Raw genomic sequence first — 21,468 nt, forward strand, 5'->3', positions numbered from 1 at the left:
CTTCCTCCTACCTTTCTTTATTGTGCAGAATCTCTGGGTGCTGGCCAGCTTCTGTTTAGCTGAGAGCTTATTAAAATCTTGTTTCACTAAAATCAGTCTTTCTTCTGGAAGGCAAGATAAAGGCAAAATTAATTGTTGTTTTCAAAAAAATAATATTTGTCCAGATCATTACATTGCATAATACATAGTTTCTTAACTTTCCTGTGTGAAACTAATTTTTTAGATCCAGAAACAGAACCACAAAGTAGTTCAACTGATTTCCAAAAAAACCATAGACAATCCCAATTATAGTCTTACCAGCATCGATATAAATCACTCTGCTTTGTTTCCCCTCTGACATCCCTGCCTGCCTCCACCAGGTATAAGATAAATGGTTATGCGCAAGCTGTGTCATCTATTTACATCAGGACTTTTTTTTTTTTTTTAACCTCTCATTTATTTTATCTTTAAGCCTCCACATTCCTCTTCTGCAAGAAACATGGAAGAGATAAAGGGTGGTGGGAAGAAATTAGTATTTGGCTACTTGCCTCAACTTTGATCTTCTGTGTTCTTCTGCTAGCATTCATATCTGTAGCAATGTGCTTTAAGATTAAACAGACAAACAAACCAGAAAAAAGAACCAAAGTAGAGAGCAGTTCCCGTTTTCAGTGCTTTGGAGGACTGACCATAACTCTTCTGAGTTCTGAGAAGTCATTTGTCTCCCAGCACCGTTTCTTACTTCACTGGGTTTTGCAGCCTACATGGGTCACATCCATCAGTTCAGTCTCGTGCCTATTAATGATGCTGTCAGGAAGAAGCAGTATTTGTCTCTAAGCACCAACTTACTTCATTTTTTGGAGAAAAGAAAATTTTAATAATGCCTGTCATACTGATGAAAACCCTACAGTTTCATTAAGTTCAACCTGATATTTTATCAAACACTTAAGTGCCAAGTCTGCCGCTCGGGCTGGGAATACAACATATATGAGGCAAATTCCTTGACTTTGATGAATTTACAGTCTAAACTGCAAGATAATTTGTTGATATTTATCAAGAATTATAAAGATGTTCTCACTCGTACGAACTTATTTTAAAGGTAAAATTCAGTACAAGCTGCATGAAAAAAAGGAATTAATTGAAGCATTAGTCATTAGCAAAAACCTAGAAACAACTTGTATGGAGGTCAATAATAGAATGATAGTTAAGTAAAGATGGAAATACTATACTATCATTTAGAATAACTGTAAAGATAAAACAGAAAGATTGACCCTAATGATTTACACCACTGATATTTGCTAAATTCAATTTTACTATAAAGGCATTTTCATTTTTATACCCCATTTGTTAATATATCTTTTTCTTTTTGTGGTTAGAAAAATTTAGGACAGAACATAGATGCAAAAATCTTCAATAAAATATTAGCAAGCCGATTGCAACAGCAAATCAAAAAACTTATTCATCATGATCAAGTAGGATTCATCCCAGGGATGCAAAGCTGGTTCAACATACGCAAGTCTATCAACGTAATTCACCACATAAACAGAACCAAAAACAAAAACCACATGATTATCTCAATTGACGCAGAGAAGGCATTTGACAAAATTCAACAGCCCTTTATGCTAAAAACCCTCAATAAACTTGGTATCGATGGAACGTATCTCAAAGTAATAAAAGCTACTTATGACAAACCAACAGCCAATATCATACTGAATGGGCAAAAACTGGAAGCATTCCCTTTGAAATCCGGCACTAAACAAGGATGTCCTCTTTCACCACTCCTATTCAGTATAGTACTGGAAGTTCTAGCCAGAGCAATCAGGCAAGAAAAAGAAATAAAGGGTATTCAAATAGGAAAGGTGGAAGCCAAATTGTCTCTATTTGCAGACGACATGATAGTATACCTAGAAGACCCCATCGCCTCAGCCCAAAAACTCCTGAAACTGATAAGCAACTTCAGCAAAGTCTCAGGATATAAAATCAATGTGCAAAAATCACAAGCATTCGTCTACACCAATAACAGACTTAAAGAAAGCCAAATCAAGAACGAACTGCCATTCACAATTGCTACAAAAAGAATAAAATACCTTGGAATACAACTCACAAGGAACGTAAGGGACCTCTTCAAGGAGAACTACAAACCACTGCTCAACGAAATCAGAGAGGACACAAACAGATGGAGAAACCTTCCATGTTCATGGTTAGGAAGAATTAATATCGTGAAAATGGCTATACTGCCCAAAGTAATTTACAGAATCAATGCTATCCCCATCAAGCTACCATTGACTTTCTTCACAGAACTGGAAAAAACCACCTTGAACTTCATATAGAACCAAAAGAGAGCCCACATAGCCAAGTCAATTCTAAGTAAAAAGAACACAGCGGGGGGCATCACAGTACCAGATTTCAAACTATACTACAAGGCTACAGTAGTCAAAACAGCATGGTACTGGTACCAAAACAGAGATATAGACCAATGGAACAAAACAGAGGCACCGGAGGCAACACAACATATCTACAACTATACAATCTTTGATAAACCTGACAAAAACAAGCAATGGGGAAAGGATTCCCTGTTTAACAAATGGTGTTGGGAAAACTGGCAAGCCATGTGCAGAAAGCAGGAACTGGACCCCTTCCTGACACCTTACACTAAAATTAACTCCAGATGGATTAAAGACTTAAACATAAGACCTGGCACCATAAAAACCCTAGAAGGAAATCTAGGCAAAACTATCCAGGACATAGGAGTAGGCAAGGACTTCATGAACAAAACACCAAAAGCATTGGCAACAAAAGCCAAAATAGACAAATGGGACCTAATGAAACTCCACAGCTTCTGCACGGCAAAAGAAACAGTCACTAGAGTGGATCGGCAACCAACAGAATGGGAAAAAATTTTTGCAGTTTACCCATCTGACAAAGGGCTGATATCCAGAATTTACAAAGAACTCAAACGGATTTACAGGAAAAAAACAAACAAGCCCATTCCAAAGTGGGCAAAGGATATGAACAGACACTTTATGAAAGAAGACATATATGAGGCCAACAATCATATGAAAAAATGCTCATCGTCACTGGTCATCAGAGAGATGCAAATCAAAACCACATTGAGATACCATCTCACGCCAGTTAGAATGGCGATCATTAAAAAATCTGGAGACAACAGATGCTGGAGAGGATGTGGAGAAAAAGGAACACTTTTACACTGTTGGTGGGAGTGTAAATTAGTTCAACCATTGTGGAAGACAGTGTGGCGATTCCTCAAGGCCTTAGAAATAGAAATTCCATTTGACCCAGCAATCCCATTACTGGGTATATATCCAAAGGACTATAAATCGTTCTACTATAAGGACACATGTACACGAATGTTCATTGCAGCACTGTTTACAATAGCAAAGACCTGGAATCAACCCAAATGCCCATTGATAATAGACTGGATTGGAAAAATGTGGCACATATACACCATGGAATATTATGCAGCAATCAGAAATGATGAGTTTGTGTCGTTTGTAGGGACATGGATGAATCTGGAGAACATCATCCTCAGCAAACTGACACAAGAACAGAAAATGAAACACCACATATTCTCACTCATAGGCAGGTGATGAAAAATGAGAACACGTGGACACAGGGAGGGGAGTACTAAACACTGGGGTCTATTGGGGGGAAAAGGGGAGGGACAGTGGGAGGGGGAGGTGGGGAGGGATAGCCTGGGGAGAAATGCCAAATGTGGGTGAAGGGGAGAAAGGAAGCAAAACCTACGCAACTGTCTTGCATGTTCTGCTCATGTACCCCAAAACTTAAAATCCAATAAAAAATTAAAAAAAAAAAAAAAGAAAAATTTAGGACAAATATTCCCTAAGAAGTATAATATATAGGGTCAAGGAGTTTGTAGATATTGAGGCAAGGAGAGGTTATTTCTTTTCTTTTTTCTTTTTTTTTTTTTTTTTTTGAGACAGAGTCTCACTTTGTTGCCAGGCACCACCAGGCTGGAGTGCAGTGGCGAAATCTCGGCTCACTGCAACCTCCGCCTCCTAGGTTCAAGCAATTCTTCTGCCTCAGCCTCCCGAGTAGCTGGGACTACAGGCGCATGCCACCACACCCAGCTAATTTTTGTATTTTTAGTAGAGACAGGGTTTCACCATGTTGGCTAGGATGGTCTCGATCTCCTGACCTCGTGATCTGCCCACCTTGGACTCCCAAAGTGCTAGGATTAAAGGGTTATTTCTTTTAAGCAAATCAGAATTACACATCCATCACTGAACAAGGAGAGTCCGTAAGACACTATCAACAGGTTTAGGGGAACAGTTAAGTATAGGCTGCATGGATGTAAAAGTTTTCTTTGGGACACAGTTTAAATCTATGCAGCTAGAGTTCAGGCTATTTCTATGACTGCTTCCTCCAATCTCCAAAAATACAAAAAAGTACAAGTTACCCGTGTATTTTCTATATAGAATCCCCATTACGTTTAATAAAAGAGAAAAAGCTAAATGTACATTTTTATTACAAAAAATCCAGAAATATCTTATAATACAGAATTCAGTCAATGAAATTAAATTACAGTATCTTAACTACATGGAGTATTCTACAGTAATTAATATGACAATTATGAAGAAAACATAAACGTGTTGGCTAATTCAATAGGAAGTTGATAGTAAACAATAAAAAATATAAATTATTGATCTTGAATAAGTTTATGAAATTTTAATTGCATAAGGATAAATTTGATTGCATAGGGCCTAATTAATTGCCTAAGGACTAAATCTGGAAGAGAATAGGTAAGAATGTAAATAGTATGTTAGGACGGTAAAATTATAGGTGAGTGTTTTTCTTTCATCAAAGTATTTTTATAGTTAAATACAAAAGAAAATTAGAGGCTTAGAATTACTTGCCATATTCTGCTGAATTCATCATAATAACAGGCCATCTATGAAGGAGGAAGACACTTTTAAGGAGGAAGACGTCTTTTAAACTGAGAATAAATTTAAGTATCCAAAGCTTCTTTGGGTCCTTATCGTAATTTGGTGTTGGAACTTGCAATATAACATTAAAAGAAATCTACCGCAGAACTTTTAGAAAAATGTAGGCTGGGATCCTACTGCTGCCGTTTTTTACAGAAAAAGCTACTGAAATTTTGATGCTTAGTTGTTTTTTTTTTTTGTAATATGGGGATAATAATAAAAGCTAACTCATTGATTTTTCTTATTTTCATTTTGTTTATGTTTTTTTTGCTTTAGTCAGGATAAATATCTGGTACCTAGCAATACTTAATAAATATCGATGGTTCCGGGAGGTGTTGTCCAAAGCCTGGAATAGGACTCTTCAAGGCATAGCTGTGACCCCAAGGCATACCTCTGTAGAGGACACAGCTTCCCACTACATTAATCTGAGGAGGACTTGGAGGAATAAAGGGTCTGGTCTCTATCAGTGCCCCTTCCATAAATGTTTTCTTTGCACAAACAGCAGAGTACAAATAAAAGGATAAATAGGTGACCCTTTGTTCCATGTCTGCTCTCCATCACTTCAAGAATCTTGAGGTCTAAGTGACACACACAACAAGCCCATGTGCTTGTCATACCAAGGGCCTGTTCTCACTGCTGACATTCATATCTGTAGCAATATGCTACAGACAAACAAACCAGAAAAAAGACAGGTGGGATATCAGAGCAAGTGCTAATATTAGCAGTGACATTTTGCATGAATTCACTCAAGAACATTTATGGAGCCATAATGGAGCAGAGATATAGAGATCCTCTGGTGCCTTGTTTCATCAGCAATCAACCAGAAGAGAGAAGGAAATGTTGAATTTTAATCTTCTGATTGAGTTTTCTGTATCAAGCTTAACATAAGCTGCATAGAGACAATTATTGTAATTGTCCTGCTTCTTAATCCCTTTGACAGAAATTAGCTGCCATCACGGGGAAAGGGATTTTAAAAGGATTGTTAAGCAATATCATAGAATCAGCCAATACTGCATTATACTCAGTATCTTTTAACAGCCTGGTGTTCCTGCTTTGGAATGACTCAATAAAACATCTTCTACAATGTCTCTTGGGAGACTTCCCTCTTATCCCACCTACCTATGGGTCCTTCAACCACACCCAGGCTTTGCTCCCACTCTCTGAATTTCCCAATTCTGAAGTATTTGTCACAGTGAGTTATAGCACCCCAATTCACTTGCGCTCATTCATGTTGGAAATTACTCATGTTGTTAGTTACTGGAAAATAAGTCCAGAATGTTCCTGTCTGAGCTGTCACATGGTATGCTTCCCTGAGATGTGGAACCCATGTGGTACGGACTTCAGTGATCACAGTGCCACAGTACTTTGGATTAGAAAACAGATATATGATGGCAAGGTGGCTGGTAGAAGGCAGACAGTAAACCTAAGTTTATCATGTATAAGAAGGAACCATGACAGCTGTGAAAAAGCTACAACATGGAATCATTCTGAAACCTTAAGAAGCTTATAGCATATGGAGAAAGATGGATATTGATACGAGTCAGATGCCATTTGAGAGATGCAAATAGTTGTGTAGGAGTACAAAGAAGGAAATTACTAACCCTGGATATTATAGCATGTGGGTCATTGAGTTGGTTAAAATCGTGGGCTTTGGAGTTAGACAATGACTGGATTAAGATATGAACTTTACCATTTAATGGCGTTTTAGCTTGTAATCTTGAGCACATTACTTATCTTTCCTGTGCCTCAGATAATCTCAACTGTGAAGTGGGTTGAATAATAATAACGATTATGTCATAAGATCACTGTGAGGCTCAGCCAGGCGCCCGGTGGCTCACGCCTGCAATCTCAGCACTCGGGGAGGCTGAGGTGGGCAGATCAAAGTCAAGCAATTGAGACCATCCTGGCCAACATGGTGAATTTCTGGCTCTACTAAAAACACAAAAATTAGCCGGGCGTGGTGGCACACACCTGTAGTCCCAGATACTCTGGAGGCTGAGGCCGGAGAATCACTTGAACCGGGGAGGCAGAGGTTGCAGTGAGCTGAGATTGCGCTACTGCACTCCAACCTGTCGACAGAGCGAGATTTCATCTCAAAAAAACAAACAAACAATCACTGTGAGGCTCAATAAAGTCACACATTTATGCCACTAACAAAATAAACACTCAACACATGTTTTCTATTATTATTAGGTTACTAAAATGGCCCATTAGTAAAAGCCTATACTAGAAAGATTATAAGGTTACTTTTTATCTCCCAAAGCTGTCTTTTGTGGAGGAAAAAAAAAGCCATGTTAACAAGTAGGTAAGAAGATTGAAAAAGTGGAGCTATATTATTTTTTCTCTTATTGTCGCCTTTGTTACTGTCCTAGTTTTTAGCCGTAGGAGTCTTCAGACTCTAGACTTTATGTCATTCATCTGCAAAGAATTCCTTGGGTAGAGCTGGCACTTCCTCATCTGTGTTTCAGTAACAGTTTGTGTGCGGCTTTAGAATCATAACCATAACAATAACACCTGTAATTTATTCTGTATATGTCACTAATGTTTAATATAATTCTCTGATTCTTTATGCATCTCTACAATGCCAAATAATAGGAATTATTGCTCGCACTTTGCAGATAAGGTGACTGAGGCCTAGATAAGTAAAGACAATTGTGTTAACCCACCAGGTAGACGATTTTGTAGCTGAGATTTGAGCAATGTTCTGACCCATTCCAAAGCCCAGCTCTACCTGTTCACCACACTGCCTCCTCCTTTCATATGATATTTGAACTATTTGTTTCTGGCTACCTGACCAGTACAATAAACGCCAGGGACCAGAGATTCTCTTTTGCACACATATGTATCTCTAGAAACTGATACTAGGTTTGGTGTATAGTGACCACTACTTGATAATTTCCCCTCAGTAAAATAGAATGAATGAACAAATTGGATGAACCTTGGTTCTTAGAAAATTCAGTAGAGAGAATTTTTTTATTCATGCACATCTAAGTTTATCCATTGAAATGGCCTCAGTACGAATCTGGATATAAGACTGTTGATCTTATATTCAGGAATCTTGCTAAATTCACTCAGTAGGTTTTACAGCTTTTAGATTCTTTAGGATTTTAAAGCTACATACACAATTATGTCATCTGCAAATAAAGAGAGTTTACCTCTCCCTCTTCAATACCAAATAGTTTATTACTGATAGCTCATTTAGCTCATTCTTTTTTATTTATTGCTGTAGAGAATACAAATTAAATGTTAGAATGTAATTCCTTTAAATATTTAGAAACTTATGATCTCTATGATAGGATAATGTCTAAAAAAGATTTAAAGTTTGAGTTGTTCAAATAAAATAGAAATGTATTTCTTTTTCTAACTTTTTTACTAGTGCAGGGAGTGAGAGACCATCTGAATTCCACCACGAATACTATTCCCTAGGCTGCTAGCTTTGTCTGCGTGATCAAAGTTTGTCTCTGATGCCCCCTTTCTAGTCTGCAGGAAAAAGAGAAAGTCCAGATCAAGCAATTTCCTGTTAGGAAAATAAGTGCAAGTTGACCATATTACTTCTGTTCCTATTTTACAAGAGAAAACACAGTCGTATGGTCACAACTACCTGAAGGAGAAGGTGGGAAACTTAATCTCTAGCTGGGCAGCTAGAAGAGGGTAGAAAAGATCAGACTGCCACAGTCTCCAAAAGCAAATATAGTAATACTTTCACTGATCTAATAGCCATACTTTTGAGCAAACCTGCAGAAAAAAAAAAGCCACAATACTTTCTAATATGTGAGAATGCCCGAACAGAATGGGCAGACGTAGTCCCAAAGTCCTAATCTCTATTTCACGTGCAAGCAGGGGAGTTATTTCATATCTACAGCACACTAACTTAGCATTGTGAGCAAAATTAGAGCAATGAAGAACAAGCTCACATCTGGGGTTTTCTCCTGGTATGCTTCAGTTTTTCCTAGGCTGCTGCTGGAAGGAAATGAAACACATCAAAGGTGTGGAAAGGTGGAGGGATGCCACTCGGTGCAGACACTCTGGCGAAAGGGCTAAGTGACAGCTAATGGCCAGCATGGAGACAACGTATAAAGACACCACAGTCTAGGATAATCTAGCACAGAGAAAACATCCCTGGACTTGCCTGAGTGTTCTCTAAGGCATCACTGTGCTGCTGCCAAGTATCAAACTGATGTTCATGAGGCTGTCCCCTGTGAAAATCATCCCTCGAAGAGGAGTCTCGGATATAATATTATATACATCCTCTCCTTGTCTCCTTACTCTCCCCATTTCCCGTACATCAAAAAACAATTCTGGAATAAGTTTTATCCCATTTAAATGAGATTTAAATGAACCTTAAGAATATACCTTTAATGAGAAAGGACATCTTAAAGGAGGATGTCCTTTAAACTAATGAGATGATTGCACTGTGACCAATGAGATGATTGCACTGTGACCAATGAGGAAGGTTAAATGGATCAATATTCACAGAATGGAGTATTTAGTGCAGCGTAAAAAATATGTTTAGTAGATAAAATTAAAATTTTTCCATGGTTCAAGGGTAAAGTTTACCCAGACAGCCTCCTCACCCAATAAAATGAGGTAAACCAGGTATTTATGAGTTAAACTTAATGAGCTTGACATTCAGTAGTTTCTCATCTTTTTCATACATTACACGGAAAAAAACCTACTTGATGACAATGAGACCATAGTAGTGTATATGACTGAAGTTAGAGCTTGCATTGGCCATACTACTGTGTGTGTGTGAGCGCGCGCATGTGCTTATCAGTTTTCCAAGCCTAGAACTTGGACTTAAGAACAAGTGGGGTTGGGCATAGTGGCTCATGCCTGTAATCCTAAAACGTTGGAAAGCCAAGGTGGGTGTATCACCTGCGGTCGGAAGTTCAAGACCAACCTGGCCCATATGGGGAAACCTCATTTCTCTACCAAAAATACAAAAATTAGCCAGACATGGTGGCGGGCACCTGTTATCCCAGCTACTCGGGAGGCTGAGGCAGGATAATTGCTTGAACCTGGCAGACGGAGGTTGCAGTGATCCACGATGGCATCACTGTACTCCAGCCTGGGCGATAAGAGCGAAACTTCATCTCAAAAAAAAAAAAGAGTTAGTGGATATTAATCAACTCAAGAATTTTCTTTGCCATCACTGTTATGAGATTGAAATAAAGGAGGAAAATGATACTGCATGTAGTTCAAAAGGCAATGATTAGAAAACAATTTATATCTTATTTAAAAATACGTATCTCCATGTATATTTGTGTCTGATTTGGGCATTCCCAATATTCCAAAGAAATAATTAAGCAACACTGCAGAGGTCTTACTTGGAAAATTTATAAAGCTTATAGTTTCCCCACTCTTGGCCTCAGTGGAGCTAAGAATTTAGAGAATTCTGTTTAATGTACAACTCCATATACAATCTTTTGTGTATCTATTGTGTATTGATTTCAAGCAGCACAAAGCATCTTTAGGGGGCTTCAGCTCCAAAAGGGGCACTTGCCATAAAGATGCAGAGCAAGAAGTTAGGTCTCAAAAACAGAGTAAACAAGACTTAGAAAGTTATCAGAAATTTATCTCTCTGCATGGTTGCTTCATTTATACGGATCTTTTTATTCTGAAGGACTTTCGCTTCTCCTTTAGACCATGGGCAAAAATGTACACATTATTGGTCTACAGAGACAGACAAATGTGTAATCTCTGAACTATAATTTCAAATTTCTAGGAGAAGAAAACCTATTGTCTCGGGTTGTTCAAGTTGCTACTCCTAATCCTATCAGCTGTGGCTGATGTAGGAAGATAACATATATAACCAGAGCTAAAAGGAAAATACCCTGATCAAAAGGGAAGTAGTTCCCAGAAAGAGGATTATTTAGAGATGAGCAGGTAGCCTCCAAATTGTCTTTATTTTTTATTATATATATTTTTATTTTTTTGAGACGGAGTTTCGCTCTTGTTACCCAGGCTGGAGTGCAATGGCGCGACCTCGGCTCACCGTAACCTCCACCTCCTGGGTTCAAGCAATTCTCCTGCCTCAGCCTCCTGAGTAGCTGGGATTACAGGCGTGCACCACCATGCCCAGCTAATTTTTGTATTTTTAGTAGAGACGGGGTTTCACCATGTTGACCAGGATGGTATCGATCTCTTGACCTCGTGATCCACCCGCCTTGGCCTCCCAAAGTGCTGGGATTACAGGCTTGAGCCACAGCGCCCGGCCCAAATTGTCTTTAGATATTGAGTCCAGAAATAAGCACTGTGTAAAGAAAATAGATGCTTATATTATAATTCCTAGTTTTTTTAAAAAAAATCACAATCTTACAAACCTATGTATATATGTGGAGTAAAGGAGTAAAATTTAGTATAATGATTACTAGTGATGGTTTTGATCAAAAGGGAGCTGGATGTAGTGGAAACATGATGGAACTGAAAATGCAAAGACATGGGTTCAAATCTTGGTTCTGGCCTCTAGTCTTTATAGTCCCTTGGATGGGTCACACATTCTTCGTTTGTGGGTCTTCATCCTCTTAATTCTAAATGTGGGCAATTATATTTAACTTAAAGGCATTTTGTAAGAATTAAATGCAGCACCTACCAAATGGATAGTAGACAGCAGAAGCCAGCCTACAACTGTGTGGTTCACTGAGTGTGTTTTCTTTTGTTATTTATTTATTTATTTATTTCTTCTTCTGCTTCTTCTTCCTCCTTTTTTTTTTTTTGAGATGCAGTTTCACTCTTGTTGCCCAGGCTGGTGTGCACAGGCGTGATCTCAGCTCACTGCAACCTCCACCTCCCGGATTCAAGTGATTTTTCTGCCTCAGCCTCCTGAGTAGCTGGGATTATAGGCACCTGCCATCACGCCCAGTTAATTTTTAGTAGAGATGGGGTTTCCCCATATGGGCCAGGCTGGTCTCGAACTCCTGACCTCAGCTGATCCAACTGCCTCAGCCTCCCAAAGTGCTGGGATTGCAGGAGTGAACCACTGCACCTGGCCTGAGTGTGTTTTAATTATATAACCTTGGGGAAACAATGGGCTGGATGTTGGCAATAGATTAAGATATAGGTGTCTAACACTAGGTAAGTTTCAAAGCCACCTTTGCTAGATTTAACTGGAAAAAACAGAAGAAAGAAATGATACCAGTATATGACTATTTTAAAATTGTTGCTTCAATATACTAGTCAAAGTCTCCCAGAGCTATTTACCATCTCAGGACAATTTGTTCACTTCACTTAGAAATTAGAAATGTGCTCTGGCCAATAAATCTAAATTTATTTTGTAGTAGTCATTTTGCTTAATGGAAGTGTTTTCCAGATGTTGCCTAAGTCTAGTCGTCTGGGCCCTCTTCCAACACATGAGGAAAGTTTGATTTCATAGGCTGTCACTGTTGATTTTGTCTAACCTTTGGACTAACTGGTTCATCCCGGTATATTTGCACTGATATATAAGACTTCCAGGACATTGGAGAAACTCATCTATCCTTTACGGGTAAGTGTCAAAGTTAACTTGCTTCATGAAACTACATGTGTTTTCTTTAGAGGTATTCGAAAAAAATTTATAAGGATAGTAGTTGGAAATTTTTGAAAAGGATTATTTTATGTAATACACCTGTTGGAAGCCTCTGAATTTATATTGAGAGTTAAGGAAAAGTTGGAACAATAACTCCATGATGCTTATTAAATTACATTTTACTGACACCGTTTATGATTTTCCTAAGATAAAATTTTAACCTTGCATTGTTAAGTACATGCTATACTTTGACTAGAGTTTTAAGATAAGTCTGTTTTCTATGTTAGATATTTCATAATTATTATAACTGTCAGTAACATGGCTGAGGGTGACTTGATTTGTTCTGCATAAGATGAAGTCTAGTGGTCAAATATTTTCTATAGAATTAAAGCTGACTTTAAAAGTCTTGTTTTAAGAAGGGGATGGTTTTATTATTAAGTTACATTTTTAAAGTTACTGAAATGTATATAATGCAAGTGTAAGTTAGTGGTGAGATTAAAGAGCAGTTTTCTGATACTGTTATTTTCTTTTCAGCAAGGATACCTACAGTACCTGAAACAACCATGGCGTGGAAAACACTTCCCATTTACCTGCTATTGCTGCTGTCTGCTTTCTTGATTCAGCAAGTTTCATCTCAAGGTACCCTAACCATCAAACATACTTTTATTTAACATCTATGGCTAAATCATTAAGTCTTGATTTTTATAACATCGACAGAAACAGATTTCTAAAAAGTTGTATTTGCTTGAGTTTAATATATCATAAAATTTTACAATAATATGAAACATATGTAGCACGTTTATAAGTGCTTTGGAGTTTTCATCTTTTTCACCTTTCAAGAGTTTTGAGCTTGTGTAAATTATAATTTCGGTATTTGTTATTTCCATGGTTCTCCCAAAAGACAGTTCATGATAAAATTATGCTGGAACTATATAATATCATAAAAATAACTTAAAAAAAAACCAATATTTAGATAGCATATAATTTTTTTCTATATGTTGAATAATTTAGTCTTTCAAATCAAATAAATTATTGACTAACTTATTTTGGCATCATTTAGACGCAGACACCATATTGTAATAAACTTTACAACATTTCAAATGGCATTTTATTAGTCTTGAAAATGTTCTTTCTTACAAGAACAATTCATCCAGGTATGGGCACATACAGATGTGACTGCCATTTGGTATTATAACATTGAACTTGTCACAGTCCTCCCAAAGCAGGTCCTGGGTGAACAGTTCTTGTTATCCATTTGTAGAGAATGTTAAAGTACATTCAATGTAATCACATTAGTAAAAGATGCCAGCATGCCATCTAGATGGATTAAGAGTAACAATGCCATGCTTTGCATTTTCCTTTCCTTTTCTTTTCTTTTATTCTCCTTTGATAAGCAAACTCTGAGAGAATAAAAATCAAGATTCATGATAGTTATAATGAAATTACATTTCTAAAGTAAACATTTCTAGTAAAATAGTAAGATTCTTATGAAACCTGAATATGAATGTAACTGCCTGCATAGGCAGAAGTTGCAGAATTGTTTAGATAAGAGGGGAAAACAAAGGAAAGCAAATGTGAATATTAAAAAAGAATGATGAGTACTCCAGTATCTCCAGACCCTTCAGCCTTTTCATAATGATATGACAAGGTTCACAACACTGGGGACACTTTCTAAACCGCCTTTTCCTCTGTAATACAATCAGTTGTTCACTAAACCAATTTTACTTTACTTTAAATTTTCATTAAATAAATGAAATTAAAATTAATGGGGCTGGGTGCAGTGGCTCACACCTGTAATCCCAGCACTTTGGGAGGCCTAGGCAGATGGATCACCTGAGGTTAGGAGTTCAAGATCAGCCTGGGCAACATGGCAAAACATTGTCTCTATACAATATACAAAAATTAGCCAGGTGTGGTAACGCATGCCTGTAATCCCAACTACTTGGAGGCTGAGGCAGGAGAATCAGGAGGTGGAGGTTGCAGTGAGCTGAGCTCACACCCCTGCACTCCAGCCTGGGAGACAGACCCAGACTCTGTCTCAAAAATAAATAAATAAAATTAATGGTTACAATTAATAGCAATAAAAGTAGGACAGAAGAAGACTTCTTCTTTCTCTTTCTTTCTTTCTCTTTCTCTCTCTTTCTTTCTTTCTTCTCTTTTTTGAGACAGGGTCTTGCTCTGTCTCCCAGGCTGGAGTGCAGTGGCACGCTCTTGGCTAATTTTTGTATTTTTAGTAAAGATGGGGTTTCACCATGTTGGCCAGGCCAGTCTCGAACTCCTGACCTCGGGTGATCCACCTGCCCTGGTCTCCCAAAGTGCTGGGATTACAGATGACTTCTTAGTTCAGAAATCTGCCAACTATAAAGGAACATTCTCTTGATACTGTCTTGTCTGCTTCTCTTGCTTTCTCAACCTCTTCTCGTTTTCTTTCTTCTTATATATAATATATGTATTTATATACATACACTATATATGAGTTTTTGTATGCATTATGCATTCATGTATGCAAAAAGTTCTGAAAGTTGTCTTATAATTTACTGTTTCGTTTGCATATTCAGACTTTGTCATTCCTGGACTCTATTAAGATTTGTTTTCATTGTGTTTCAACATTCTTCTGTGGATTTAAGACATTGCACCTGTCAATTTCTATTCCAGAGATGGATTCCATTGTCACATTCCTGCAGTCATTTCTCAGGGAAAGTTTTGTGTTGTTTTCCAAATGTCTTTTAAAAAATATTTGAGGATGAGTATGCTTTTGTTGTTTGCTTATTTGTTGCTGGGAAAACCTCCATTCATGGATGACCTTTATAGTTATGCCCAGTTATTTTAAGGGTTCTTACTTAAGCAGTGGTTGTAAGCATCTGGCTTCCCTGACAGTTAAAAATCCAGTTATCCCCGCCAGTTAAGGAAGAGAAAGCCCAGTATAATTTGTGCTGCTGCAATCAGCTTGTTTTAAATTCATCATCAGGAATGGGAGGCAATGCAGTGGGTGAAAAAATCTCAGGCTTAAAATCAGCTACATCAGAGTTCAAATTCTGGATAGATTGTTTACTTAAGGTGACCATAAGTTAGGACAATTATAAGAGTAAAAGTTCACTATAAATAATTGGGAGGTATTAATTAACCTATGATGCAAATATACTGTAACTATTACCTAGCCATTTGACACCGAGCAAGTTGTCAAAATTTCTGTATTTCAGCTTTCTTATCTCTAAAAAAGGGCTACTAAATACCAGAAACATTTTCATAAGCATTAGAGATAAGGTATGACTCAGTACCTGGCATAGAGAAGCTCAATAAATGGCAACTACTAATCATCATAGCCACAGTATCAGCAGTAGCTGCAGCTGCCACCTCTCCCTTAGAAATATCACCCTCTTTAAACATTACTTTGCCTGCTTTTCAAAAGTGTATTTATCATCTCAGTGTAGTGAAAAATAAAGCGACATGATCGAAATCACCTAAGACAGCAGCCAAATATCAGCTGGGCCTCTTGCTAACATCATTCCAATACTTTCTTGATCAATACAGTTCTCTCTCACCAAGCGGCTTTGTCCCTGTCATTAGATCGCTCCTTTTCTATAAAGTGGTTTGGCCATATTTACACCAGTATTGTATAATTTTAGATTTATCAAGCTGTGCAGGGAGATGTGGGGAAGGGTATTCTAGAGATACCACCTGCAGCTGTGATTTTAACTGTCAACACTACATGGATTGCTGCCTCGATTTCAAGAGAGTCTGCACTGTGGGTAAGTCCTGAGAGTGAGTGTCTCCTCTGTCAAGCTACAGTGTGAGTCTGTGAGTCCCCTTGCACTTCTGTGCAGTGCTGAAACTGAGCCTCCCCCTGCACCCCTTGCAGTACTGTTTTCCCACTCTTTCACTTCCTTTGCTTAAGTGCCTTTTCCTTCACTTGCATAAATGTTGCAGCGCATTGTACCTAAGGATGGTGTCAAAGCTTGTGATTACTGGGGAGGGTAAGGAGAGCCTGGAAATCTGTCACTTGCACGAGGTTATTGACTAGTTCCAAGTAAAATGTCTTATTTTGGAAAAAACACGGTAAGTCCGTAGCCATTAAGTAGATAGTAAGGAGTAATCATTTACAAGCAGAGATGTCCTTGACTAGTAATGAGGGCTTTCAATAGTTTCTACGTTAGAATAGATGAGCATGAAATAATGTTGTGTACTCTTTGACTTTTTCATGTAAATACATTTCTAAATTACCTGAAAAAGGCACTTTAAAGAAAAAAACGCTAGTGTTTAATGAGGAATTTCAGTTAAAACCCGAAGGTCTGAATTTTAAATTATGAGTGGTGTTTCACTTGAATATATTTGGGCCATTTTGTTATTAATACAGAAACATTTCCTATTCAATTTAAGAAAATTAAAATTATTTAAAAGGTATATTTGCTTTATAATTTTCATGTAAAGCTGAGAAATATATTGTATAATTTTTGTATTGGATAGGTAATTATTTCAAATAGGGCTTGGTAAGTCCCTGGTACTTGTAACCCAGGCTTTTTAAATTTTCATTTTTTAAATGAGTAGTCCTCCCTAATACAGTCCACACTATAAGATTAAGCTAAAAGCTTTCAACTATATACTCTTCCCAGTTCATCATAAGAAGGGTCTCTGCATTACAAAGATTACTAAGCCTTAATAGTGACCCATTTATATGGTAAATACATACATATATATATATGTATATGTGGAATATATTGCTGAGATCTGAACATTCAATTACTGTAAATATATTACAAAGCAGTTATGTGAAAAGGAGGATGAAGAGATTCAAATGAAGCGTACCTCACTATTTAGACATTTGCCAATTTTTCACTGTCCATACATGCAAATAACTCAGGCACCATCGGGATGTCTCCTGGAGTCTTGAAGGGCAAGAAGAGTTACCCTCAGTCACCATATTTCTTTTTTGACTTGGGCTGTCTCATCTGGGATACCATCTAATTTTTACTGGACGAGGTACTCCAAATTTCAAATAAAAGACTTAGAAGTGAACTTTTGGAAAGCTAGTCAAGTCTAAGGTGGGAAATGGCTGTCAAATACACGGGCCTGGCTTCATAATGAATAATCTGTAACTTCTTGTTTTGCTCTGGGTAGAGCTTTCCTGTAAAGGCCGCTGCTTTGAGTCCTTCGAGAGAGGGAGGGAGTGTGACTGTGATGCCCAATGTGAGAAGTATGGCAAGTGCTGTCCCGATTATGACCGTTTCTGTGAAGCAGGTAAGCATCCCGGTACCAACCAACACTTCTCAGTACAGCCAGGTCTGTGCACCTCCCTTCCCATCACTGGTCATGCCTAACACGCAGTCCATCTCAGGCCTTGATTTTACTAACATACAAGCTATTTCATAATCATTTTGTTTTGTGAGTGCCTTCCAACAGCAGCACCCCCTGGCTCAGCCAGGCTCCAGGAACACAAGATGTTGCCAAAGGGGGACGGATATGGTTCAATTTCAGGTTAAATCAATAGTAATCAACTCACCTGATGGTTTCTTGTCTCACGTTTGCTGATTTCACGAAGTCAACTATCCTTTGAGCTATCTGTGCTTTTGGCCTCAGTGTTTGAGTATGTATTTAAGGACACAACACTTTCAGCTTCCCTAAAAAAGTAAATTTATGAATTAGTTTAAGCCATTAAACGTGTAGGCAAGTCTACCTAACATGTCGTTAACTGTCACGTTCCTTCCCATTTCTGCAGTCTCCTCAGTTGACCCTATTCCAATGCATGTGCATGGTAGAGTCAGTAACAAGGGATATTCTCGTCTTAAAATCATCTTCTCTATGTATAGGTCTTGAAGGACTATTCTAGAATATAACAAAAGGCTCCAGATTTTACAAAAGATTAAAAAAATATATACTTAAATACTGGATTACTTTCCTTTACCAAATGGTTGTTCTTAAATTCTACTTTGTTAAAACAAGTTTATCTGTGGAGGTAAAAGTGAAGATAAGCTTTGCTTGCATAATCAATCTTATCATTTTATTTAAACAAGGGTGCACCTTCTGCTTCTTTAGAACAGTGAAGAAACAGAGTGGAAAACTGTTAATCAGCAGAGTTGAGAATGTTTCTTAACTGTTCAATGTTTTCATGGCAAAACATTCCAAAAATAATGAAGACAACACCCTTGTAATAAAAAACTCAGAACTCAGCCTTCCTGCAGCTTTTAGCAGGCCCCATGATGAGTGATACATAGTTACTCATTACCCTGATTGTTTTGGCTATGACACAAAAATCTAAGAATTTATTTTGGGCAGAGAATGTGCAGGAAGGGAAGATGATTAGAAAGTGATGAGACACCGAGAGAACATTTTGATAAAGATAATACTTTATGCTATGAAATGTTTGGTTGGATTTCTTAAAGTTTAGGTGGAACTCAGTGGAAATAAACTGATGAAGGCAATGCTTGGTAACTTTATTTACAGAATTCATAAGATAGTCAGGGTCCCAACTTAAAATGAGGAAACCACTCAGAGCTTCAGTAGTTTATTTTTTAAGTATAATCTTGAGATTCACCACTTAGTTCAGTATAAATACTACGTACAGCTGTCTATATATCTAAAATCGTAACACTTCAAGAATTAAAGGAATCCCAGCCATCCAAGTGCCTCTGAACGTAAAAGAGAAAACAGAGTCCAAGGGGTTAACTGTTTTGGCCAAGAGCATTAGCCAGTACATGGCAGATCTGTTTTTCAAATGGGGATCTCTAAAAACTCAGATGTTTATTCAAGAGTTTGCAGAGAAGAAGATGAAGTTCAAGAGAATTATTTGCCTAGGGTCACAATGGTAGAGGCCTGCAGATGAAGGACTGGAATTCAGGTCTTCTGATTCCTGAGACTTTGCTCCCTGTCATAACTTACCATTTGGGAATCCATATTTTATAGCAATGCATCCTTAGAATTAAATGGAGTCATTCTTGTTGGGCTGGAGCCTGCCTGCACTGGCTGTCACCAGCATCTGCTCTTGAAGCTAGATGCATCCATGTTTTTCACACTTAGCGCTGCTGATGAGTATTAACGAGATGTTAACCGACTTGTCTTGCTTGGCCTCAGTGCATAATCCCACATCACCACCATCTTCAGAGAAAGCACCTCCACCTCCAGGAGCATCTCAAAGCATCAAATCAACAACCAAACGTTCACCCAAACCACCAAACAAGAAGAAGACTAAGAAAGTTGTAGAGTCAGAGGAGATAACAGAAGGTAGGAAGATGACAGATATAACCTAAGGAGCTTTCTTAGCTGAAGTAACTTGTAGGTGACTGCTTATCTAAGCCTGTTCTCAAAGAACAGGGTAATCTTAGGAATCATGAAGCTCATTACACTTAAAGTTTTTTGACTTTGCTTTTAAGTAAAGTTTAACACAAAGTATAAACTCTCAGGTTATTTACAGTCTTTCTCTATTTACCAAACCAAGCATGAGTCTGGGTTAAAACAAATCAAGAGACAAATCTTATTATAAAAAACAAAAACCACCCCATGATTTTCTTTGCATAATAATTAGACTCTGTGTTTTGGAGGATATGGGAAGGTTGAGAGGTACTAGTAATACTGCTAGTGTCTGTGATAAGCTCAGGTACCTTGTTTTTAACTGACAAATGAAAAGGCAATTGACCATATTACTAATAAAAGCAGAACCCAGATACTTGTAGATTAGTAAATAGCACTTCTTGCTGTATTTGGACTGGTGGTTCTTTTTTGTTTTCAATCACAGTTGGTGTGATCAAACTTTCTATTTGATTTATAGAACATTCTGTTTCTGAAAATCAAGAGTCCTCCTCCTCCTCCTCCTCTTCCTCTTCTTCTTCAACTATTCGGAAAATCAAGTCTTCCAAAAATTCAGCTGCTAATAGAGAATTACAGAAGAAACCCAAAGGTTTGAGCATTGATAAAGATCAAAGACTATATCAATGCCATACTAACAATGATTATTTAAAAGTAATGTGTGTTGGTAGAATGAGGACATCTCCACATGGGGGGAGGGAGATATAACTTTATAAATATTATCTTAGAAAGTACCAAATGAATATTTCCTACAGGAAATTAGTGCCAAGCAGCTAAGAAGCCACGCTTAAAAGCAAAGGATAAGAAGATCCTGTAGCAGTGACTTGGAACCACAGGATGGCACCAGAGATGATTATGGTGTTCTATTGTCGTTCTTGTTTACTTGATATCATGTTGCTTCTTCCCCTTCATCTTCCTTGCATTTTCATTTTCCTTCCCCAGCTTTAACAAACATTTATATACTATTGTTCTAAGTGTTTTACAAGTATTAATCCATTAAATTCTTATAAACCCCTATGAAAAAAATATTACCATCCATATTTTACAAATCCTCTTTATTTTCCTCATAACATATATATCATATCTGGCTGATTTTTCTCTAGTAGAGATTGCTATAGAGTAGGCTGTTATCGCCCCAAAGATATTTCCTTTGCTCTTTATTATTTCCTTAAGTTCTGGTTCTAAAATATATTCTTTCTCTAGAAAATACTGGATTTTTGGATACGGGAGTTTTAAAGAACTCAGATGGTTGTGATTTCCTCTGAAGCATTCTCTCTAGATAAAAAGCCAGATATTTCATCTTTTAGTCACCCAGAAAATTGTGCACAAATCCACCCCAAGGCTCTGGAGTTCACCTGTGGGGTAGCTGCTATGGGAAAGCCTTGATAAATATTGCCTTTTTGCTGCCTTTTTTTTTTTTTGGAGACCGAGTTTCGCTCTTGTTACCCAGGCTGGAGTGCAATGGCGCGATCTCGGCTCACCGCAACCTCCGCCTCCTGGGTTCAGGCAATTCTCCTGCCTCAGCCTCCCGCGTAGCTGGGATTACAGGCACGCGCCTCCACACCCAGCTAATTTTTTGTATTTTTAGTAGAGATGGGGTTTCACCATGTTGACCAGGTTGGTCTCGATCTCTCGACCTTGTGATCCACCCGCCTCGGCCTCCCAAAGTGCTGGGATTACAGGCTTGAGCCACCGCGCCCGGCCTTTGCTGCCTTTTTTCTGTTCCTT

At 37.9% G+C, this 21,468-nt stretch overlaps 1 protein-coding gene and 1 long non-coding RNA gene across 6 annotated transcripts in view; one reads left to right on the forward strand and one right to left on the reverse strand.

Annotated features, from left to right (window-relative positions):
* Nucleotides 1–21,468, reverse strand: part of LOC144580098 (uncharacterized) — a 24,521-nt gene continuing 3,053 nt past the window's right edge. The window contains exons 2-3 of the long non-coding RNA XR_013529014.1: nt 17,942–18,059; nt 1–104 (exon numbers count right to left, since the gene is read on the reverse strand). This is a non-coding gene — a long non-coding RNA (uncharacterized LOC144580098). The remainder of the gene's footprint in view (nt 105–17,941; nt 18,060–21,468) is intronic.
* PRG4 (proteoglycan 4) overlaps nt 12,392–21,468 on the forward strand; it is a 16,976-nt gene continuing 7,899 nt past the window's right edge. Inside the window, exons 1-6 of one of the 5 annotated variants that reach the window (XM_035280054.3) lie at nt 12,392–12,423; nt 12,979–13,083; nt 16,071–16,193; nt 17,560–17,679; nt 19,510–19,659; nt 20,204–20,332. In XM_035280054.3, coding sequence (XP_035135945.1) covers nt 13,008–13,083; nt 16,071–16,193; nt 17,560–17,679; nt 19,510–19,659; nt 20,204–20,332 — 598 coding nt within the window. In that variant the 5' untranslated portion in view covers nt 12,392–12,423; nt 12,979–13,007. The remainder of the gene's footprint in view (nt 12,424–12,978; nt 13,084–16,070; nt 16,194–17,559; nt 17,680–19,509; nt 19,660–20,203; nt 20,333–21,468) is intronic. The other 4 variants (XM_035280056.3, XM_035280055.3, XM_035280057.3 and 1 more) reach the window with 4 other exon arrangements.

The sequence above is a fragment of the Callithrix jacchus genome, chromosome 18, assembly GCF_049354715.1.
Source record: "Callithrix jacchus isolate 240 chromosome 18, calJac240_pri, whole genome shotgun sequence".
Lineage (NCBI taxonomy): Eukaryota > Metazoa > Chordata > Mammalia > Primates > Cebidae > Callithrix > Callithrix jacchus.